General features: G+C 40.2%; 1 protein-coding gene and 10 non-coding genes across 12 annotated transcripts; all 11 read left to right on the top strand.

Annotated features, from left to right (window-relative positions):
• The first annotated feature begins 9 nt into the window (after window positions 1-9).
• On the top strand, window positions 10-225 carry LOC137488744 (small nucleolar RNA U3). The gene has a single exon (XR_011007927.1). It is a non-coding gene; the product is annotated as a small nucleolar RNA U3 (small nucleolar RNA).
• A 764-nt stretch (window positions 226-989) lies between these two features.
• LOC137488734 (small nucleolar RNA U3) lies at window positions 990-1,205 on the top strand. Its single transcript, XR_011007917.1, has one exon. It is a non-coding gene; the product is annotated as a small nucleolar RNA U3 (small nucleolar RNA).
• Window positions 1,206-1,953: 748 nt separating this feature from the next.
• LOC137488746 (small nucleolar RNA U3) lies at window positions 1,954-2,168 on the top strand. Its single transcript, XR_011007929.1, has one exon. It is a non-coding gene; the product is annotated as a small nucleolar RNA U3 (small nucleolar RNA).
• A 943-nt stretch (window positions 2,169-3,111) lies between these two features.
• On the top strand, window positions 3,112-3,327 carry LOC137488735 (small nucleolar RNA U3). The gene has a single exon (XR_011007918.1). It is a non-coding gene; the product is annotated as a small nucleolar RNA U3 (small nucleolar RNA).
• A 748-nt stretch (window positions 3,328-4,075) lies between these two features.
• LOC137488740 (small nucleolar RNA U3) lies at window positions 4,076-4,291 on the top strand. The gene has a single exon (XR_011007923.1). It is a non-coding gene; the product is annotated as a small nucleolar RNA U3 (small nucleolar RNA).
• Window positions 4,292-5,055: 764 nt separating this feature from the next.
• Window positions 5,056-5,271, top strand: LOC137488736 (small nucleolar RNA U3). Its single transcript, XR_011007919.1, has one exon. It is a non-coding gene; the product is annotated as a small nucleolar RNA U3 (small nucleolar RNA).
• Window positions 5,272-6,019: 748 nt separating this feature from the next.
• Window positions 6,020-6,235, top strand: LOC137490172 (small nucleolar RNA U3). Its single transcript, XR_011009555.2, has one exon. It is a non-coding gene; the product is annotated as a small nucleolar RNA U3 (small nucleolar RNA).
• Window positions 6,236-6,982: 747 nt separating this feature from the next.
• Window positions 6,983-7,198, top strand: LOC137488742 (small nucleolar RNA U3). The gene has a single exon (XR_011007925.1). It is a non-coding gene; the product is annotated as a small nucleolar RNA U3 (small nucleolar RNA).
• A 700-nt stretch (window positions 7,199-7,898) lies between these two features.
• Window positions 7,899-8,114, top strand: LOC137488743 (small nucleolar RNA U3). Its single transcript, XR_011007926.1, has one exon. It is a non-coding gene; the product is annotated as a small nucleolar RNA U3 (small nucleolar RNA).
• Window positions 8,115-8,860: 746 nt separating this feature from the next.
• On the top strand, window positions 8,861-9,076 carry LOC137488739 (small nucleolar RNA U3). Its single transcript, XR_011007922.1, has one exon. It is a non-coding gene; the product is annotated as a small nucleolar RNA U3 (small nucleolar RNA).
• Window positions 9,077-11,944: 2,868 nt separating this feature from the next.
• On the top strand, window positions 11,945-18,823 carry marcksa (myristoylated alanine-rich protein kinase C substrate a). 2 transcript variants are annotated; one of them, XM_005170139.6, is made up of 2 exons: window positions 11,945-12,308; window positions 14,476-18,823. In XM_005170139.6, exons 1-2 carry the CDS (start codon window positions 12,213-12,215, stop codon window positions 15,076-15,078), a joined length of 699 nt encoding a protein of 232 aa, XP_005170196.1. In that variant the 5' UTR covers window positions 11,945-12,212; the 3' UTR covers window positions 15,079-18,823.
• Window positions 18,824-21,252: the final 2,429 nt, after the last annotated feature.

The following is a 21,252-nucleotide window of genomic DNA, read 5'->3' as shown; positions in this document are numbered from 1 at the left end:
CTGAAGATTAAGACTATACTTTCAGGGATCATTTCTATAGTTTCTCACTAGGAAATGTGTTTTGAAAGTGTTGTGTCTCACAAACCGTGATGAAAAGTGTTGATGCTCTTTTCTAAGCGTGAATCTGGTGTAGAGAAATGATTTGTCTCATACGCTATACACTGTTGATGACTGCTCCTGACTGCTTAAAGCAGTTTTGGAGGAAAAGAGCCTGAACTGAGCGGCAAATAAACTTGGTGAACAACAGAAGTTATGAAAAATTGACATTGTGATTTCTTTCAACTTTAGAATTGTGTTTAATCTTCAGAATTACAATTTTCTTTTGTTTTATTTTAAATTGTCTTTTTTGTTTCTTTAAACTGCTGCTCCACCCAAGATGTTTAATCAGAGAGGAACTGTCTGTGGTCTGCTGAATCTGGATTCTCTCAAGGGTTTTACTTCATTTCTGGTAATTGGCAGAGTTCCGGTTCCTTGAAATTTATTTTCAGCCTGGATCTAGTAGTCTGAGACTAATGCGGCCTGTAACATGTGGGTCTGCAGTTGGATGTTATTTGGTCCCTTGCTACTGTTGCCGCCTCTGGCTTGCTTGGTTGGCGCTGCTGGAGCTGTGCAACGTTGGTGTTTCTCTTCGGTGGATCGGCCTTCAATAGTGACATTTGCATTGCGCTGATCTGAAATAACCTGAACTGAACTTCCACCGTGACATTTATACTAAATGAAGCAGTTTCAACTTAACTAGATCTTACACCAGCATTCTGCCACTTCTCTTATTCCTGCCTGAATTGTTGGAATGTTCCCCAATTTGAACTATTACGGCTTTTACTCTGTTTTCATCATCTGTGTTCAGCTGTTTTGACTGCTTACGTTGTAAAAAGCACTGTGGAAATAAAGATGAATTGAATCAAACTTCTCATGGCTTTGTGAGCGTCTCCGTAAGTGAGACAGCGAGTGACAGAAGAGACTCCAGCTGCTTTTGCAGCCTGAAGATTAAGACTATACTTTCAGGGATCATTTCTATAGTTTCTCACTAGGAAATGTGTTTCGAAAGTGTTGTGGCTCCCAAACCGTGATGAAGAGTATTGATGCTCTTTTCTAAGCGTGAATCTGGTGTAGAGAAATGGTTTGTCTCATATGCTCTACACTGTTGATGACTGCTCCTGACTGTTTAACACAGTTTTGGAGGAAAAGAGCATGAACTGAGCGGCAGTTAAACTTGGTGAACAATAGCAATTATGAAAGATTGATCTTACTTTTTCTTAGCTGTTTAAGGATGGTGATCAGTTTTGAGAATTTCGCTTTTGTTTTGTAGCATTTTTTGTCTTTAAACTTTTGCTCTGCCCAAGATGCTTAGTCAATAAAGAACTGACTGTGGCCCACTGAGCTTGTCTTCTCTCAAGATTTTTTCTTTTTTTCTGGTAATTGGCAGAGTTCTGGTTCCTCGAAATATATCCAGCCAGGATCTAGTGGTCTGAATCTATTGTGGCATGTAACGTGTGGCTCTGCAGTTGGATGTTATTTGGTCCCTTGCTACTGTTGCCGCCTCTGGCTTGCTTGGTTGGCGCTGCTGGAGCTGTGCAACGTTGGAGTTTCTCTTCAGTGGATCGGCCTTCAACAGTGACATTTGCATAGCGCTGATCTAAAATAAGCTGAACTGAACTTCCACCGTGACATTTATACTAAATGAAGCAGTTTCAACTTAACTAGATCTTACACCAGCATTCTGCCACTTCTCTTATTCCTGCCTGAATTGTTGGAATGTTCCCCAATTTGAACTATTACGGCTTTTACTCTGTTTTCATCATCTGTGTTCAGCTGTTTTGACTGCTTACGTTGTAAAAGCACTGTGGAAATAAAGATGAATTGAATCAAACTTCTCATGGCTTTGTGAGCGTCTCCGTAAGTGAGACAGCGAGTGACAGAAGAGACTCCAGCTGCTTTTGCAGCCTGAAGATTAAGACTATACTTTCAGGGATCATTTCTATAGTTTCTCACTAGGAAATGTGTTTTGAAAGTGTTGAGTCTCCCAAACCGCGATGAAGAGTGTTGATGCTCTTTTCTAAACGTGAATTTGGTGTAGAGAAATGATTGTCTTATTCGCTCTACAATATTGATGACTGTTCCTGACTGCTCGAAGCAGTTTTGGAGGAAAAGATCATGAACTGAGCAGCAGTTAAACTTGATGAACAACAGTAATTGTTCTTATGATTTCTTAGCATTTTTAGTGTGTTGGTTAGACTTCCAAATTACAATACTCGTTTGAAATTTTTTATCTCTTTGTCTTTAAACTTTGGCTTCGCCAAAGATCTTTAGTCAGAGGGGAACTGTCTGTGGCCCCCTGAGCCTGGATTTTCTCAAGGTTTTTTCTTCATTTCTGATAATTGGCAGAGTTCTGATCTCTTGAAATATATCCAGCCTGGATCTAGTGGTCTGAATCTATAAGAGGGTCTGGCTGCAGACCTGGTGCAGTGCAATCTGGGCTGCTTCTAATGGGCTCACCTAACCCCTTCCCTAACCCTACCCGTCACAGTGACGTCACTAGCTCCATTTAAATGCATTGTGTCTGACATTGCATTGCTGAGTGATGCAGTCTCAGCTTGCATCATAAAGGCTGCATCCAGATACTATTTGAATCTACTGTGGCCTGTAACGTGTGGGTCTGCAGTTGGATGTTATTTGGTCCCTTGCTACTGTTGCCGCCTCTGGCTTGCTTGGTTGGCGCTGCTGGAGCTGTGCAACGTTGGAGTTTCTCTTCGGTGGATCGACCTTCAACAGTGACATTTGCATTGTGCTGATCTGAAATAAGCTGAACTGAACTTCCACCGTGACATTTATACTAAACGAAGCAGTTTCAACTTAACTAGATCTTACACCAGCATTCTGCCACTTCTCTTATTCCTGCCTGAATTGTTGGAATGTTCCCCAATTTGAAATATTACGGCTTTTACTCTGTTTTCATCATCTGTGTTCAGCTGTTTTGACAGCTTACGTTGTAAAAAGCACTGTGGAAATAAAGATGAATTGAATCAAACTTCTCATGGCTTTGTGAGCGTCTCCGTAAGTGAGACAGCGAGTGACAGAAGAGACTCCAGCTGCTTTTGCAGCCTGAAGATTAAGACTATACTTTCAGGGATCATTTCTATAGTTTCTCACTAGGAAATGTGTTTTGAAAGTGTTGAGTCTCCCAAACCGCGATGAAGAGTATTGATGCTCTTTTCTAAGCATGAATCTGGTGTAAAGAATTGTTTTGTCTCATCTGCTTTACACTGTTGATGACTGCTCCTGACTGTTTAACACAGTTTTGGAGGAAAAGAGCATGAGCTGAGCGGCAGTTAAACTTGGTGAACAATATCAGTTATGAAAGATTGATCTTACTTTTTCTTAGCAGTTTAAGGATGTTGATCAGTTTTGAGAATGACGTTTTTGTTTTGTAGCATTTATTGTCTTTAAACTGATGCTCTGCCCAAGATGATTAGTCAGAGGAGAACTGTCTGTGGCCCGCTGAGCTTGGATTCTCTCAAGATTTTTTCTTTTTTTCTGGTAAATAGCAGAGTTCTGGTTTCTTGAAATATATCCAGCCAGGATCTAGTGGTCTGAATCTACTGTGGACTGTAACGTGTGGCTCTGCAGTTGGATGTTATTTGGTCCCTTGCTACTGTTGCCGCCTCTGGCTTGCTTGGTTGGCGCTGCTGGAGCTGTGCAACGTTGGAGTTTCTCTTCGGTGGATCACTCTTCAACAGTGACATTTGCATTACGCTGATGTGAAATAAGCTGAACTGGACTTCCACCGTGACATTTATACTAAATGAAGCAGTTTCAACTTAACTAGATCTTACTCCAGCATTCTGCCACTTCTCTTATTCCTGCCTGAATTGTTGGAATGTTCCCCAATTTGAAATATTACGGCTTTTACTCTGTTTTCATCATCTGTGTTCAGCTGTTTTGACAGCTTACGTTGTAAAAAGCACTGTGGAAATAAAGATGAATTGAATCAAACTTCTCATGGCTTTGTGAGCGTCTCCGTAAGTGAGACAGCGAGTGACAGAAGAGACTCCAGCTGCTTTTGAGCTTGAAGATTAAGACTATACTTTCAGGGATCATTTCTATAGTTTCTCACTAGGAAATGTGTTTTGAAAGTGTTGTGTCTCACAAACCGTGATGAAGAGTGTTGATGCTCTTTTCTAAGCGTGAATCTGGTGTAGAGAAATGATTTGTCTCATACGCTATACACTGTTGATGACTGCTCCTGACTGCTTAAAGCAGTTTTGGAGGAAAAGAGCCTGAACTGAGCGGCAAATAAACTTGGTGAACAACAGAAGTTATGAAAAATTGACATTGTGATTTCTTTCAACTTTAGAATTGTGTTTAATCTTCAGAATTACAATTTTCTTTTGTTTTATTTTAAATTGTCTTTTTTGTTTCTTTAAACTGCTGCTCCACCCAAGATGTTTAATCAGAGAGGAACTGTCTGTGGTCTGCTGAATCTGGATTCTCTCAAGGGTTTTACTTCATTTCTGGTAATTGGCAGAGTTCCGGTTCCTTGAAATTTATTTTCAGCCTGGATCTAGTAGTCTGAGACTAATGCGGCCTGTAACATGTGGGTCTGCAGTTGGATGTTATTTGGTCCCTTGCTACTGTTGCCGCCTCTGGCTTGCTTGGTTGGCGCTGCTGGAGCTGTGCAACGTTGGTGTTTCTCTTCGGTGGATCGGCCTTCAATAGTGACATTTGCATTGCGCTGATCTGAAATAACCTGAACTGAACTTCCACCGTGACATTTATACTAAATGAAGCAGTTTCAACTTAACTAGATCTTACACCAGCATTCTGCCACTTCTCTTATTCCTGCCTGAATTGTTGGAATGTTCCCCAATTTGAACTATTACGGCTTTTACTCTGTTTTCATCATCTGTGTTCAGCTGTTTTGACTGCTTACGTTGTAAAAAGCACTGTGGAAATAAAGATGAATTGAATCAAACTTCTCATGGCTTTGTGAGCGTCTCCGTAAGTGAGACAGCGAGTGACAGAAGAGACTCCAGCTGCTTTTGCAGCCTGAAGATTAAGACTATACTTTCAGGGATCATTTCTATAGTTTCTCACTAGGAAATGTGTTTCGAAAGTGTTGTGGCTCCCAAACCGTGATGAAGAGTATTGATGCTCTTTTCTAAGCGTGAATCTGGTGTAGAGACATGGTTTGTCTCATATGCTCTACACTGTTGATGACTGCTCCTGACTGTTTAACACAGTTTTGGAGGAAAAGAGCATGAACTGAGCGGCAGTTAAACTTGGTGAACAATAGCAATTATGAAAGATTGATCTTACTTTTTCTTAGCTGTTTAAGGATGGTGATCAGTTTTGAGAATTTCGCTTTTGTTTTGTAGCATTTTTTGTCTTTAAACTTTTGCTCTGCCCAAGATGCTTAGTCAATAAAGAACTGACTGTGGCCCACTGAGCTTGTCTTCTCTCAAGATTTTTTCTTTTTTTCTGGCAATTGGCAGAGTTCTGGTTCCTCGAAATATATCCAGCCAGGATCTAGTGGTCTGAATCTATTGTGGCATATAACGTGTGGCTCTGCAGTTGGATGTTATTTGGTCCCTTGCTACTGTTGCTGCCTCTGGCTTGCTTGGTTGGCGCTGCTGGAGCTGTGCAACGTTGGAGTTTCTCTTCAGTGGATCGGCCTTCAACAGTGACATTTGCATAGCGCTGATCTAAAATAAGCTGAACTGAACTTCCACCGTGACATTTATACTAAACGAAGCAGTTTCAACTTAACTAGATCTTACACCAGCATTCTGCCACTTCTCTTATTCCTGCCTGAATTGTTGGAATGTTCCCCAATTTGAAATATTACGGCTTTTACTCTGTTTTCATCATCTGTGTTCAGCTGTTTTGACTGCTTACGTTGTAAAAGCACTGTGGAAATAAAGATGAATTGAATCAAACTTCTCATGGCTTTGTGAGCGTCTCCGTAAGTGAGACAGCGAGTGACAGAAGAGACTCCAGCTGCTTTTGCAGCCTGAAGATTAAGACTATACTTTCAGGGATCATTTCTATAGTTTCTCACTAGGAAATGTGTTTTGAAAGTGTTGAGTCTCCCGAACTGCGATGAAGAGTGTTGATGCTCTTTTCTAAGCGTGAATCTGGTGTAGAGAAATGGTTTGTCTTATACGCTCTACACTGTTGATGACCGTTCCTGACTGCTCAAAGCAGTTTTGGAGGAAAAGAGCATGAACTGAGCAGCAGTTATACTTGGTGAACAACAGCAATTATGAAAGATTGACTTTATGATTTTTTTACTGTCTTTAGAATGTTGATCAATCTTCAGAAATACATTTTTGTTTGGTTTTGTCTTTGTCTTGTTTTCTTTTAAACTGATGCTCCGCCCAAGATGTTCAATTAGAGGAGAACTGTCTGTGGCCCACTGAATCTGGATTCTCTCAAGTTTTTTTCTTCATTTCTGGTATTTGGCAGAGTTCTGGTTCCTTGAAAATGATTTTTAGCCTGGATCTAGTGGTCTGAATCTACTGTTGCCTGTAACGTGTGGCTCTGCAGTTGGATGTTATTTGGTCCCTTGCTACTGTTGCCGCCTCTGGCTTGCTTGGTTGGCGCTGCTGGAGCTGTGCAACGTTGGAGTTTCTCTTTGGTGGATCGGCCTTCAACAGTGACATTTGCATTGCGCTGAACTGAACTTCCACTGTTACATTTATTTTAAACTAAGCAGTTTCAACTTAACTAGATCTTACTCCAGCATTCTGCCACTTCTCTTATTCCTGCCTGAATTGTTGGAATGTTCCCCAATTTGAAATATTACGGCTTTTACTCTGTTTTCATCATCTGTGTTCAGCTGTTTTGACACAGCTTACGTTGTTAAAAGCACTGTGGAAATAAAGATGAATTGAATCAAACTTCTCATGGCTTTGTGAGCGTCTCCGTAAGTGAGACAGCGAGTGACAGAAGAGACTCCAGCTGCTTTTGCAGCCTGAAGATTAAGATTATACTTTCAGGGATCATTTCTATAGTTTCTCACTAGGAAATGTGTTTTGAAAGTGTTGTGTCTCCCAAACCGCGATGAAGAGTGTTGATGGTCTTTTCTAAGCATGAATCTGGTGTAGAGAAATGGTTTGTCTCATATGCTCTACACTGTTGATGACTGCTCCTGACTGCTTAAAGCAGATTTGGAGGAAAAGAGCCTGAACTGAGCGGCAATTAGACTTGGAGAACAAATTCAGTTATGAAAGATTGACCTTATGATGTCTTTGTGTCTTTAGAATTTTGTTTTGTTTTATCTTTGTCTTTTAATTATTTTCTTTAAACTGCTGCTCCGCCCAAGATGTTAAGTTAGAGAAGAACTGTCTGTGGCCCGCTGAGTCTGGATTTTTTAAAGGTTTTTACTTCATTTCTGGTATATGGCAGAGTTCTGGTTCCTTGAAATTTATTTTCAGCCTGGATCTAGTGGTCTGAATCTACTGTGGTCTGTAACGTGTGGGTCTGCAGTTGGATGTTATTTGGTCTCTTACTACTGTTGCCGCCTCTGGCTTGCTTGGTTGGCTCTGTTGAAGCTGTGCAACGTTGAAGTTTCTCTTCAGTGGATCGGCCTTCAATAGTGACATTTGCATTGCGCTGAGCTGAACTTCCACCGTGACATTTATACTAAACGAAGCAGTTTCAACTTAACTAGATCTTACACCAGCATTCTGCCACTTCTCTTATTCCTGCCTGAATTGTTGGAATTTTCCCCAATTTGAAATATTACGGCTTTTACTCTGTTTTGACTGCTTACGTTGTTAAAAGCACTGTGGAAATAAAGATGAATTGAATCAAACTTCTCATGGCTTTGTGAGCGTCTCCGTAAGTGAGACAGCGAGTGACAGAAGAGACTCCAGCTGCTTTTGAGCCTGAAGATTAAGACTATACTTTCAGGGATCATTTCTATAGTTTCTTACTAGGAAATGTGTTTTGAAAGTGTTGTGTCTCCCAAACCACCATGAAGAGTGTTGATGCTCTTTTCTAAGCGTGAATCTGGTGTAGAGAAATAGTTCGTCTCATGTGCTCTACACTGTTGATGACTGCTCCTGACTGTTTAACACAGTTTTGGAGGAAAAGAGCCTGAACTGAGTGGTAGTCAGACTTGGTGAACACCATCAGTTATGAAAGATTGATCTTACTTTTTGTTAGCGGTTTAAGGATGTTGATCAGTTTTGAGAATTACGTTTTAGTTTTGTAGTTATTTTGTCTTTAAACTGATGCTCTGCCCAAGATGCTTAGTCAGTAAAGAACTGTCTGTGGCCCACTGAGCCTGGATTCTCTCAAGATTTTTTCTTTTTTTCTGGTAATTGACAGAGTTCTGGTTCCTCGAAATATATCCAGCCTGGATCTAGTGGTCTGAATCTATTGTGGTCTGTAACGTGTGGGTCTGTAGTTGGATGTTATTTGGTCCCTTGCTACTGTTGCCGCCTCTGGCTTGCTTGGTTGGCGCTGCTGGAGCTGTGCAACGTTGGAGTTTCTCTTCAGTGGATCGACCTTCAACAGTGACATTTGCATTGCGCTGATCTGAAATTAGCTGAACTGAACTTCCACCGTGACATTTATACTAAACGAAGCAGTTTCAACTTAACTAGATCTTACTCCAGCATTCTGCCACTTCTCTTATTCCTGCCTGAATTGTTGGAATGTTCCCCAATTTGAAATATTACGGCTTTTACTCTGTTTTCATCATCTGTGTTCAGCTGTTTTGACTGCTTACGTTGTAAAAGCACTGTGGAAATAAAGATGAATTGAATCAAACTTCTCATGGCTTTGTGAGCGTCTCCGTAAGTGAGACAGCGAGTGACAGAAGAGACTCCAGCTGCTTTTGAGCCTGAAGATTAAGACTATACTTTCAGGGATCATTTCTATAGGTTCTCACTAGGAAATGTGTTTTGAAAGTGTTGTGTCTCCCAAACCGCGATGAAGAGTGTTGATGCTCTTTTCTAAGCGTGAATCTGGTGTAGAGAAATGGTTTGTCTCATATGCTCTACACTGTTGATGACCGTCCCTGACTGCTTAAAGCAGTTTTGGAGGAAAAGAGCCTGAACTGAGCGGCAGTTAAACTTGGTGAACAACAGCAGTTATGAAAGAGTGAGCCTGTGAATTCTTAATGTTATTTTATGTTGGTCAATCATCAGAGTTCCAGTTCTGTATTTTTATTTGTTTTTTTTTTTTTCTTTTTTTTGTTTGTAAACCGCACTTCTGCTTAAGATGTTTAGTGACCCCCTGAGCCTGCATCTTTCAAGGTTTTTTCTTCATTTCTGGTAATTGGCAGAGTTCTGTTTCCTTGAAATATTATTCTTGTGATTTTTTGGCATATTTAGTCTGTTAATCAACTTTCAGGGTTACAATTTTGTGTTTTTAATTTTCTTTTCTTTGTCTCTGAGCAGTTTGTGTGTGATGGGTAGCATAATATTACAGGAGAATTGTAATCCATGAGTTGTGTCATTATGATAAATGTGCTAAAAGTGTTTTTTAAGTTAGTCATAATGCAAACAAGTAGCATACAAGTAACAATAAAAGGCCTTTGTTTATCAAGAAAATCCCTGCACAATATATACACCTGGCTTCTTTCCGAGAGTTTCTTATTGAGAATGAACAAAGGTTTAGGTGTTTAATTTAGTTTGGTGTCACTAATGGAGGACAGTGACTGCTGTTTGTGATGTTTGTGAGTTTTTTAAATTTTGTTAATCATCACCGTTGTTGAGGTTCATACGCTCATTATTAATGTCTCTGTGAGCAGAAGTTAACCATAAACTTGTGTTGTTTATAAACCTTTATAATTTTGTGACATGTGCAAGCATGTTATTATGTTACTTCTGACAATGGATTAAACATTGGTTAACATCTGTGAATTATATTAGTTTATCACAGTTTGTGCCTCACTTCAAAACAATTAGCATCACCTGACTTTTTATTTATTTAAGTTTTATTTGGCTTGTTTGCTGTAACAAATAAACTTTTCAAACAAAGTTCTTATACTGTAAGTCAGGGGTGGCCAATCCTGCTCCAGGAGATCTACCTTCCTGCAGATTTCAGTTGCAAACCTTATCAAACACACCTGTGTGTAATTATCAAGTGGATTTCAGGTCCTAATTAATTGGTTCAGGTGGGTTTGATCAGGGTAGGAGCTAAACTGTACAGGAAGGTAGATCTCCAGGAACAGTATTGAGCACATCTGCTGTAAGTTACTGCAGTCCAAAGAAATCAATATTAATAAGTTCAGGGCTAAGAGCCCAATTAAAGCAAGAACTTTTCGATGGTGACTTAATGTAAAGCTTAATTTAAGAAGAACTTTTGTGGATGTTAGACAAAATTAAACAGACTAGTAATAAGAGTAGCTGGTGGTGCTGTTTGTGGGGTGCTGTTTTTTATTTGATTTAATAATTTGTTGTACCTCAGTTGATTTCATTACAAAGCTTTGACAAGTCAGTTGTAGTGTGTTTATTTTGTTTTTGTTTTTTCCCCTTATTATTTCTGTTTGAAAAAAAGGATTTGTTAATCACCAATTTTCTATTATTATACAAGCAACCCATTATCTTCAGCTGTGTTTCACTGTTTCTTGAGCACTCAGTAGGCTAGTGAGGACACTTGGAAGTGTTGATTTAAAACTGAGAACTTTGCTGTGGGCTTTAAAGGGCTAAAGCAGGGGTCACCAATCTCGGTCCAGGAGGGCCGGTGTCCCTGCAGGGTTTAGCTCCAACTTGCCTCAACACACCTGCCTGGGTGTTTCAAGTATACCTAGTAAGACCTTGATTAGCTTGTTTGATTAGGGTTAGAGCGTAAATCTGCAGGACATCAGCCCTCCAGGAACAAGTTTAAAAACACAGTATGTGGCTGACAACCCAGCTGCCAGTATTATTCTGTTAATTTACATCGAAAAGTTTTACAGTGTATATTACTACCCATATCTGCCATGTCAAAGAGCTATGGTTTGACCCCTATAAATATCAAATGATCACTGTACTTTACCAAAAGTGATCTATCACATGTTTTAGGATAACAGTACCATACTTGCCACATCTTACCTCAGCTGCTTTAAGCTCACACCGTCTTCATCCAGAGATACTTGCCCAAAAATAACTCATCTGGGCCCCTATAGGCTCACAGCCACTTTAGCCAGAGCTTACTGTGCCAAATATCAACAAAAACTTACAAAAATAAATAACAATATTAATAATATAATACATAATTTATAATATATGCTAAATCTAAACAAATAAAATAATTACCTCTATAAACTCACTTGAATATCATAAAAGAAACTTAAACAATAAAAGGTAGAAATGCATGTAAACAATAGTATCTGGATGCAGCCTTTATGATGCAAGATGAGACTGCATCACTCAGCGATGCAATGTCAGACACAATGCACTCAAATGGAGCTAGTGACGTCACTGTGACGGGTAGGGTTAGGTGAGCCCATTAAAAAGCATTGGATGCAGCCCAGATTGCACTGCACCAGGTCTGCAGCCAGACCCCTCTCCATGTAAATCACTATTTCATACATAAACATTTGAATAATAAACATGTCGGTCACAGAATTAGAAGTATGTGACGCTTATATTATCAATATAAAACGTCACATTTCCCACGAAAACTACACTGCATGTTTCTTCGTTCGATGAAAATCCTCATTATTAAACTTTTCCTTGATATGCTGGGATAGCTTCCATCATACAAAGAGCAAACCGCTTTAAAAAAAAAAAACATTATCGAAGAGGGATTCTGTTGTTGGTGCTTATGTTGTTTACACTGTCTATTTCTATTGTTCGTTTGGACTTTTGAAGACGCGCCTTCATGCAGACGGTCCAATAGGATTGGTTGGTTTAGGTTTAAGCTGCGCCTTCTTGCTGAAAGTCTATTCTGATTGGACGTCGACTGCTTTGAGTGACGTCATTGAGCGGACTGCCCATTCATCGTTGCAGTTGGGCGTTGGACTCCGCATCTTATTAGTAACCAGGGAAATTTCTCCATTTTCTGTGCTTTTTTACAGTGTCAGAGCACAAATCTGATTTATTTTTGTAAAACTTAACCAGTTCAGGTTGTTTTTTATAACACCGGTCTTTGTCTTAATATTGGAATTGCTCACCGCGTGTATTTTTAATTCAGCTCTTTATAGTGAGGAGTCGGTGGCTTGCTGCTCTTTGTTCTGTATTGGGATCTGTTGAGCTCTTTGTTGGAGGGAAAGCATGGGAGCGCAATTCACAAAAACAGCTGGAAAAGAAGAAACAGCAGCTGAAAACCCAGGAGAGGCTGCAGTTTCACCCTCCAAAGCCAACGGACAGGTACCAAATACGGTAAACATGATTTATGGATCTTGTTCATTACGCGAGTCAATTCTCACGCAGAGACCCAAATCAACTACCACACACATTAAGCGCAACATCTCGTTTTTTACGATATGTATTATATTTAACTTTAATTAGAATAGTACAGTGCGTTAATGTTATTTAAACGTTTCATTTGTGCTGCTTTAGAAATCCTATTTAGGGCTTATTTATTCTGTTAAAACTTGTTTTAAAGAGAGTCCTTATGAAAGCGCCGAACTAACAGGGAACTGACATTATACGGCATTATTTATGTTATTATTAGTGTTATTTTCTTCTAGTTTTGCAAGAGTAGCGGTGATTGTTAGAGTAACAATGGCACGCCACGCCTTTAGTCACACATGCTCGATACACCTCATAGATATATACATTTGTTGTCGTCTATTGGAAGGAATGCGTCAATTGAGCCGCCATTTTGGAACAGGGCAGCGCTCCATTGAAATGAATGCGCAACCAAGATACAGTGGAGGACTGTGGCCATCTAAAGCCAGAGATATACACATATAGACATATATCTATGATCGGGAGTTTTCCTGGATGTTAGTATGCAATTATTTTTTTTAATAACGAAAATTATAATTTTACATCACTTTTCTACATTGATGGATCAGTGATCGCACTGGCATTCCTGACAAAAAGCTTGTGTTTGTGTCAGGGGCGCCCCCAAGGGCCCCTGGGTAAACTCTGGCCACCCCTGTGGCCACCCCAACATGATTTTGATATTAATAATTTAAATGTACTTATGTAAATTCCCAATATTTCAATAAATAAATAAAATGCACTAAATTATTGTTTGTGCCACTGACGTATAGTGTATGTGTAGCTGATTTCAGTGATTTACTGCCTCTCCCCCTCAGCGCTGGTTCAACGCTGGTGAAAGCAAATGCGCGCAGAGAACCATTCCCGTGCACCGCACCCATAGATATATACACTAGATGTCGCATGGCCTATTTTTGTCTATTGGACGGAATGCGTCAATAGCGCCGCCATCTTGCTACAGGGTAGCGCTCCTTTGAAATGAATGCGGGACCAAGGTACAGTGGAGGACTGTGGCCATGCAAAGCCAGAGATATACACATATACACATATATCTGTGATCGGGAGTTTTCCTGGATGTTAGTATGTAATTTTTTTTCTAATTACGAAAATTATAATTTTACATCACTTTTCTACATTGATGGATCAGTGACCGCACGGGCATTCCTGACAAAAAGCTTGTGTTTGTGTGTACAGAAATGTACTATTCACCCTCCCTGTTAAATTGAATCTAATCCGTGTCCTGAAACACACCTCATCTCCTGCTTTCCCTTCTCATACTGACGGAGAGAGCGATTCGTTTGTGAATGAATCCCCTGAACGACTCTTTCACTAACATTAGCCGACAATAATACAAGTTTCTGGCAGCGCAGCATCTCGTTGTCATATTTCTTTTGCATTGTTTGCTGATTTTATTCAACAAAACTAGCATAAGCCGAGTGTTTAGTGCGAGTTGGAGCTTCTTTGTCTTATGGTGAATGCAGTAAGTGACTGTTATCATCAATAACGTTACCTGATTGGCACAAAAGTTCAGAACATACAAAAACAGAAAAAAACATAATATTACCTATGAAATGTTCTGCCTTTGTGCTTTGTTTTCTTTGTTTGCTCGTTACTACACCCGTAGACAGCGCTAAAGTCCCGCATCTTCACGTAATAACACTGTCTTGTCTAGTGCAGTTGAATGACACTTGTCCTGGGAGCACTGTACAAATATGGCGGCGCTATTGACGCATGCTCAGGGTCTCTATGCGATATGTAGTGTACATATCTATGCACCGCACCCACTCGCTAACACCTCACTGCCCTCTAGCATTTCGGAAGTGTTAATGCATCCCAACAGAGACAGTGCGCAGAAGTATAAATGCACAGCTACGCGTGTTGCATGCGCCGTGGGTTACGCCGGTCACTTGACGCAGAAGTATAAACCAGGCTTAAGCTGAAAATATAGTGAATAATTGAATAAATAAAATGATGAAAAAACTAAATAATAACATTTTTTTTTTTTTTACAACTTGTCCTCTTATAATAGAGATAATGGTTAACGCAAATGCTTGGATGTGTAATGATGGTGTGTGCTTTGCTTTAGGAAAATGGCCACCTAAGAGTGAACGGCGATGCATCTCCAGCAGCTGCTGAGCAGAAAGAAGAGGTCCGGACCAACGGCACCGCACCAGCAGAGGATGGAGAGAAGAACGAGGAAGCTCCTGCTGAAAAGGAGGCCACAGATGCAAACACAGAAGCGATTGCACCGACTGAAGAGGAGGCTGTAATGGATGGAGCAACTCCCTCGACAAGCAACGAGACCCCTAAGAAGAAGAAGAAGCGCTTTTCTTTTAAGAAATCTTTCAAACTGAGTGGCTTCTCTTTTAAGAAAACCAAGAAGGAGACAGGGGATAACGGCGAGGAGGCAGTAGCGGCAGGCAACGATGAAGCCAAGACGGATGGAGCTGTTGAAGGTGTGTCAGAAGAGAAGGCCCAAACCACAGAGGAGGCGGCCAAAACAGAGCAGAATCCAGTAGAGGAGACCAAGCCTACCAGTCCTGCAACTGAGGAGTCAAAAACTGAGCCAGCAGTGGCGACAGAGCCCAGTCCTTCTCAGAATGAAGCAGCTGCGGCAGAAGAATCGGCTCCCTCTGCACAGGAAGCAGAATGCAGTCCAGAGGCCCAAGCAGAAGCTGCCACAGAGTAGTTGAAAGAATGGGAAATCAAAGAAGTGTTCCCTGTTGTACAGTGGAGCGGTGCCAGGGTGTGAAATATTGGAGAACTTGTCTCTAACAAGGATTATTTTAAACGTTTTTTTTGTTTAGCAATCTCTAAAAATCTCACTTTGCTCATGTGGTGTTTTTATAGAGCTGTGAAATTAGTGGGGAAGTGCAGAAAAGGCTGCATTTATCTGCACTATATTTTTTTACTTTTTGAAACAGTATTAACTGGATTTGTTTTTATTTTTTGCATTTTTATACAAACAAAGCAGTGCAAAATGTATGGACATGGCTGTGGATTAAAGGCAGTTGGTTGAGTGGCCAAAATTTTTTTTTTTAATCTTTTAAACCACACGGCATAAAATCTCAGAGTAAAGGTTACTCAGTTCACCGTGTATTTGGTCCCTCTATAGACCTTTTTCTTGGAACGCAAAATTACCCATTATGCTTTGCGTGCATGCGCAAGGAGAATGCGAAGAACTTCCGGTCGGCAGCTGATGCGTGTAAACAGTCACATTTGGACAGCTCTGAAATGATAGTTTTAATCTATTTTACCTGCTTTTATCCTCTTTGAACTAATACTGTTGACCATCAGCACCATCTCCTGGACTGATCATTTACAGAAATGTGATCTAATAGGATGGAAAACAGCTGCTGTGAGGCGTTTTCCCCTCGTTGTCAGTCGGCATCTTCTGCAGTTTAAATGAAGCCTCGTCATCGCTAAAGTCAACATTTTCTCTTTATTTCAAATATATAACCAGCCCAAACACATGTCATTCACCAAAATGTTTGACACACACACGTAGCCTGTACTGTGCCACTGACACACTGATTTAATAACTGTGACAACGTGAAAATATAGGCTAATGTCATTTCGAAATGACAGAAAAACACAAACCGTGGTAAAAACAACACACGAAATAAAACACAAACGGCTCGCGATTAGAATGAACAGCAAATCAGCCAGCAGAGGATCAATAACAGACTTTTATTGGTCATTTTTGTAAATTGCACGACTTTCATACCTGTTAAGTTTCATGCCAGTAACGTTACTCTGGTTTGCTCTCTCTCTCTCTGTGTCTTAAAGAGCCGCTGAGCTAACAGCTGACAGGCCGTGAACACACACTGTATTTCTGACGGCAGACACGTGAACTAGGAGAACGTTTTTCTCGTATTTCTGACGCGCTTGAACCACATGTGACAGATTATAACGGCTTTAACAGACACATTTCTAAGTTGCGTGTCACAAAAACACTCTGTTGTCCATTAAAAACGTTATTGAAACCCATTTTCGGAGCGCAAATTACCAGTTGTACACGCTGTGAACGGAAGTTTTTAGCATTCTACCGGAAGACGCTGGTCGCTATGGCGCCCTCCATGCAGCAGCAATGAAAAAGATCTATAAATTGAGGAAAAGTTACTCAGCAGCAGAGTAAAGCTGCGGTCACACTGGGCTTTTCCTCCCATTGACTTCCATTCATACGCACGCGAATGTGTCAGACCGGAAACGCAGGGTCATGCGTCAAGTTTCGCAGGTTGCTGTGGTTCTAAGTAGGGCTGTGCAATTAATCGAAAATCCGATTTCGATTTTAGCTTCTAACGATTATGAAAAACCATTAATCGAGATAAATGATAGCAGTGCGAAAGACTGCATGCTTATGTGTGTGTGTGTGTGTGTGTGTGTGTGCGACGCGCACACACACAAGCATACCGTCAGCAGCATTCGTTCTCATTCGCACACTGACGAGCAGATCGCAGTCAGCGCACACATCCAAAGTCATCTTAATGTGAGCGCTTTAATGGTCAAAAAGGTGTCAAAACGCGGTGTTTAGTGATTATTCATATTAACCCTCATTTGTGTAATAAACATACGAGTTGAGAATCAAAAGACGTGAAAGAGAAACCATTAAAGAGACAGTGCGATGTTCCTGCTGCCGCCTGTTTTTATCATTATTAATAAACAACAAAAAGAGAAAATCCCTCTCTGCTCTTGACTGAAGGACTTTTGTAGCTAAAGTGTTTTTCTTACAGTGAAGATGCTTAAAGCACAGTTTATTTCATACTTTTATTGTATTGTTTTATTTCTCTTTTCTTTGCAGGGTGGAAAATAACTGTATATATGCAGTAAAAGTCAGAAATATTATCTCTCCTGAATATTAGCAACCCTTTTCCTCCTCAATTTCTGTTTCATGGAAATAAGATTTTTTTCAACTTATTTCTGAACATAATAGTTTTAATGATTCATTTCTAATTACTGATTTCTTTTATGATGACAGCACATAATACTAGTCTATTTTCAAAATACAAGCATTCAGATTCAAAGTGCGATTCAAAGGCTTAATTAGAGTAATTAGGCAGTTCATTGTATAACAGTAGATTCTTCTGCAGACAATCAAAATTATTTATTGCTTAAGGGTGCTAATAATATTGACCTTAAAATGGGTTTCAAAATATTTAAAACTGCTTTTACTCTAGCCAAAATAAAACAAATAAGCCTTTCTCCAGAAGAAGAAAAAATATTAATACTGTTAAAATTCCTTGCTCTGTTAAACATCATTTGGGAAATATTTATTTGAAAAAAATTCTCAGGAGCGCTAATAATTTTGACTTTAACTGATAATCGTTTTGAATAATCGTAATTACAATTATGACCAAAATAATCGTGTTTATGATTTTTCCCAAAATCGAGCAGCCCTAGTTCAAAGTTCAAGCTTGTTGAACTCTGACCTGCGAAATCGCATCACTTGACGGTCACACTAGAGTTTGTGCGTGCAAAATTCTGATGTGCGGCACTGCGAAAAGAGGCGGGATTAAACAAGATTATTAGGCATTAAAAAAGCGAGCGATTGCTCCATGTTTTAAATTTCTGTCCAGAGAGGTCATGTTTTGATCCTCGATTGGTCTCACGCAGTCAAGTGATGCAATTTCGCAGATCAGAGTTAACCAAGCTTAAACTTTGCACCACAGCAACCTGCGACATTTAACACATAAGCATGCGTTTCCGGTCTGACGCATTCGGGTGCGTATGAATGGAAGTCTATGGGAGGTGAGGAAAAGCCCAGTGTGACCGCAGCTTTAGAGAGGGACCAAATTACACGGTGAACTAAACAAAATTTTACTCAGAGGATTTTTGCTGTGCACTGACGAGTAGTTTAAAATAGAATGATCACGAAAACATGCACTACAATTAACAATACTAAATGATTTTTTTAACAAAATATATAAGAAGAAAAAAAGACCCTGGGAACCCTGTAACGGTCAATGAGTTCAGTAGGAAAACAATTTACACATGCTTTGTAGTGGTTCTGTGAGCTCATAAAGTATGTACAGAATGGGCGTTTAACTGTGTTACTGTATAAAGATCTTGATCTCAAAAAGCACATGCAGCTCTTCTGTCAGCACGTTTGGATTTCTACATGGTTTTCAGAGCATTGAAGCATTATTTTTTATCTCTAGTCAAGCTGTGACGCATGTTCCGGTTCCTGTTTCTAGTGTAATTTGAACTGATTACAGCAGATAATCCTTTTTCACAGGTTGTCTGACAAAATTTGGGAAACGATCAGATGCAGAGTTGGCATCTGGTCTCTTTTGTAAATATTGGGGAAGCGTTTACATTTGACTTTGAGTTTGAATGTAACTTCGCTTACACAGTTTCATATGGAATTTCGCTGCTGAAGGTGTTTACATTTTTGTGAGCACACTAAAAGCAAAATAAATGTGAATACAATTTGATTTGTTTTGTCTCTTCTTCTTTGAAAAAAAAAAACAAGTAACCATAACATAACTTTTAATCAGTGTAAGTACGTTTAAGGTGGTGGTATGTTTTGTAATTGTAATTTCGTGTACAAAAGCCAACCAATTAAAGAGATAGCACACCCAAAAATCTAATATTACGAAGCATGTACTCACTCTCAAGCTATTCTCATTCATTTTCTTGTCGGCTTAGTCCCTTTATTATTCCAGGGTCACCACAGCAGAATGAACCGCCAACTTATCCAGCAAGTTTTTACGCAGCGGATGCCCTTCCAGCCGCAACGCATCACTGGGAAACATCCACACACACACTCATACACTACAGACAATTTTAGCCTACCCAATTCACCTGTACCGCATGTCTTTGGACTGTGGGAGAAACCGGAGCACCCGGAGGAAACCCACGCAAACGCAGGGAGAACATGCAAACTTCACACAGAAACGCCAGCTGAGCCGAGGTTCAAACCAGCGACCTTCTTGCTATGAGGCGACAGCACTACCTACTGCACCACTGCCTCACCCTCAAGCTATTCTAAACATTTATTAATTAATTTTTGTTTCTGTGCCGAAACAAGATATCCTGTATCTGTAGAAAGTAGCCATTGTCTTTTTCTGATGTCATCAATTTGTTTGGATTGGGTGAAAAGTGCTCAGCCACGGCCCTCTTACCCTTTGTTTGCTGCTAGTGAAAGATGAGAGGAACTTAACAATTTGAATGTACATCATCATAATGCAATAAAATTCTGCTGCAACTTTCAGTTTACGCAGACTTTAAAGAGGCCCAGATAGCATGTGAATGTGGGCCACTTTAGGCAGTTATGCAGCACTGGTGGTCTTCCTTCAGCCCAGACAAAATGAATGTGAGCCTGAAGTGGCCCACCTGTACAATGACAAAGGGGGGCCAAACATTTAAATTCATATATGGGCCATTAAAGGCAAAGATTTGGCACTTATGGCAAAATGTAATCTGAATGTGAGCCTAATATGGCCCATGTGGAAATGATCAATTTGGCCCAAATGATGGAGGACAAATGTGGGCCACAGTTGGCCAAAAATGTGGCATAGTCATTTAAGAGTAATCTGGATCTAAACCTTAAGTGGCTCACATGTGTAGGTGCAAATGTGGCCTAGCTATCTTAAGACATATGTGGGCCACTTTTGGTAAATATTCGGCACAGGAAGCTCTGGTTATTGCCGCTGTGAGCCTAAAGTGACCAAGAGAAATTATGGCAAATGTGGCCCAGTTATTTTAAAACATATGTGGGCCACTTTTGGTCTATATTCAGCAGAATAAACTGGCTAATGCAGCTGTGAGCCTATAGTGGCATAGAGGAGATATGGAAAATGTGGCCCAGTCATCTTAAAACAAATGTGGGCCACTTTTGGCAAATGTTCAGCACAGTAAGCTATGGCTAATGTGGATTTGAGGTGTTAGTGGCCCAGGTGTAGGCCAGATCTGGGCCAGAATAAAAGCAAACTGTGGCCCAGAAAAGGGTCAGTTCTGGTTCATTTGGTTGAATTCTGGCTGATATGTGATGTTGCTATGGCTTAATTGTGGCCCAGATCTGGCCAACAGGAGCGGACCGCCCAAGTGCCATCATTCCATGCGGTATGTGACTGGTGCATGCCAGATTTGAGCCACATGAATTTTTCTAGCTGGGTTTACCCTATTCCCTATCCGCTTGTTAAGTGTGACGTCATGCGAAGCGGCTTCCAGGTCCAAGCGCTCTATTCAACTGAATCGGGAGACTCATGAAATGGTAATAATAAACGTTTGCAAAGCGATTAAATAATTTTGTAAATCACGATCGCAGTATATATGTCCATGCCTAATATCCGATGCCAAGTGATTCATTTTTTTAAAAATTGTTAAATTTTTGGTATTTTTTATGCAGCAAGCCCAGAGATTGTTGTGTACACTATGAGTTTATGTAAAATTAATTTTAATGCGTGATAGGAATAAAACGTGATCATAAACGAATGATTTCTCCACTCAAATGAATGGTGGCTTGGACCCGGAAACAGTATACATACGTCACAAACACGTCACCACTTAACAAGCGGATGGGGCTGGCTGACTGAAATTAAAAGTCCTTGTGAATATACCCCACTAGATTGTGCGATGAATTGAATGTTGAAAGAAATGAAATGTTGAACTGTTTTAAAGAATTAGTTGAAAGAAACAGTCAGACACAAATTTATATCATGTGAAAAATATCAGCTATCCCTACTGAAAAATCCAGCTTAAACCAGCCTATGCTAGTTGGCTGGTTTTAGCTGGTCGACCAGCCTGTTTTTAAAGGGGTTTTGGCCATTTCCAGGCTGGTTTCCAGCCATTTCCAGCCTGGTCCTAGCTGGTCAGGCTGAAAAATAACCAGCTAAATCCAGCTAAAACCAGCTTGGTTTAA

The sequence above is a fragment of the Danio rerio genome, chromosome 20 (genome assembly GCF_049306965.1).
Source record: "Danio rerio strain Tuebingen ecotype United States chromosome 20, GRCz12tu, whole genome shotgun sequence".
Lineage (NCBI taxonomy): Eukaryota > Metazoa > Chordata > Actinopteri > Cypriniformes > Danionidae > Danio > Danio rerio.
Note: the sequence above shows the minus strand (reverse complement) of the source record. Positions and strands in the feature narration are given on the sequence as shown.

What these genes read in the sequence shown, in the direction of transcription:
- marcksa (XM_005170139.6), top strand. Translation starts at nt 12,213, where the DNA reads ATGGGAGCGCAATTCACAAAAACAGCTGGAAAAGAAGAAACAGCAGCT. An exon ending in CCTCCAAAGCCAACGGACAG is followed by an intron (nt 12,309 to 14,475) that starts GTACCAAATACG and finishes GCTTTGCTTTAG; the next exon opens with GAAAATGGCCACCTAAGAGT.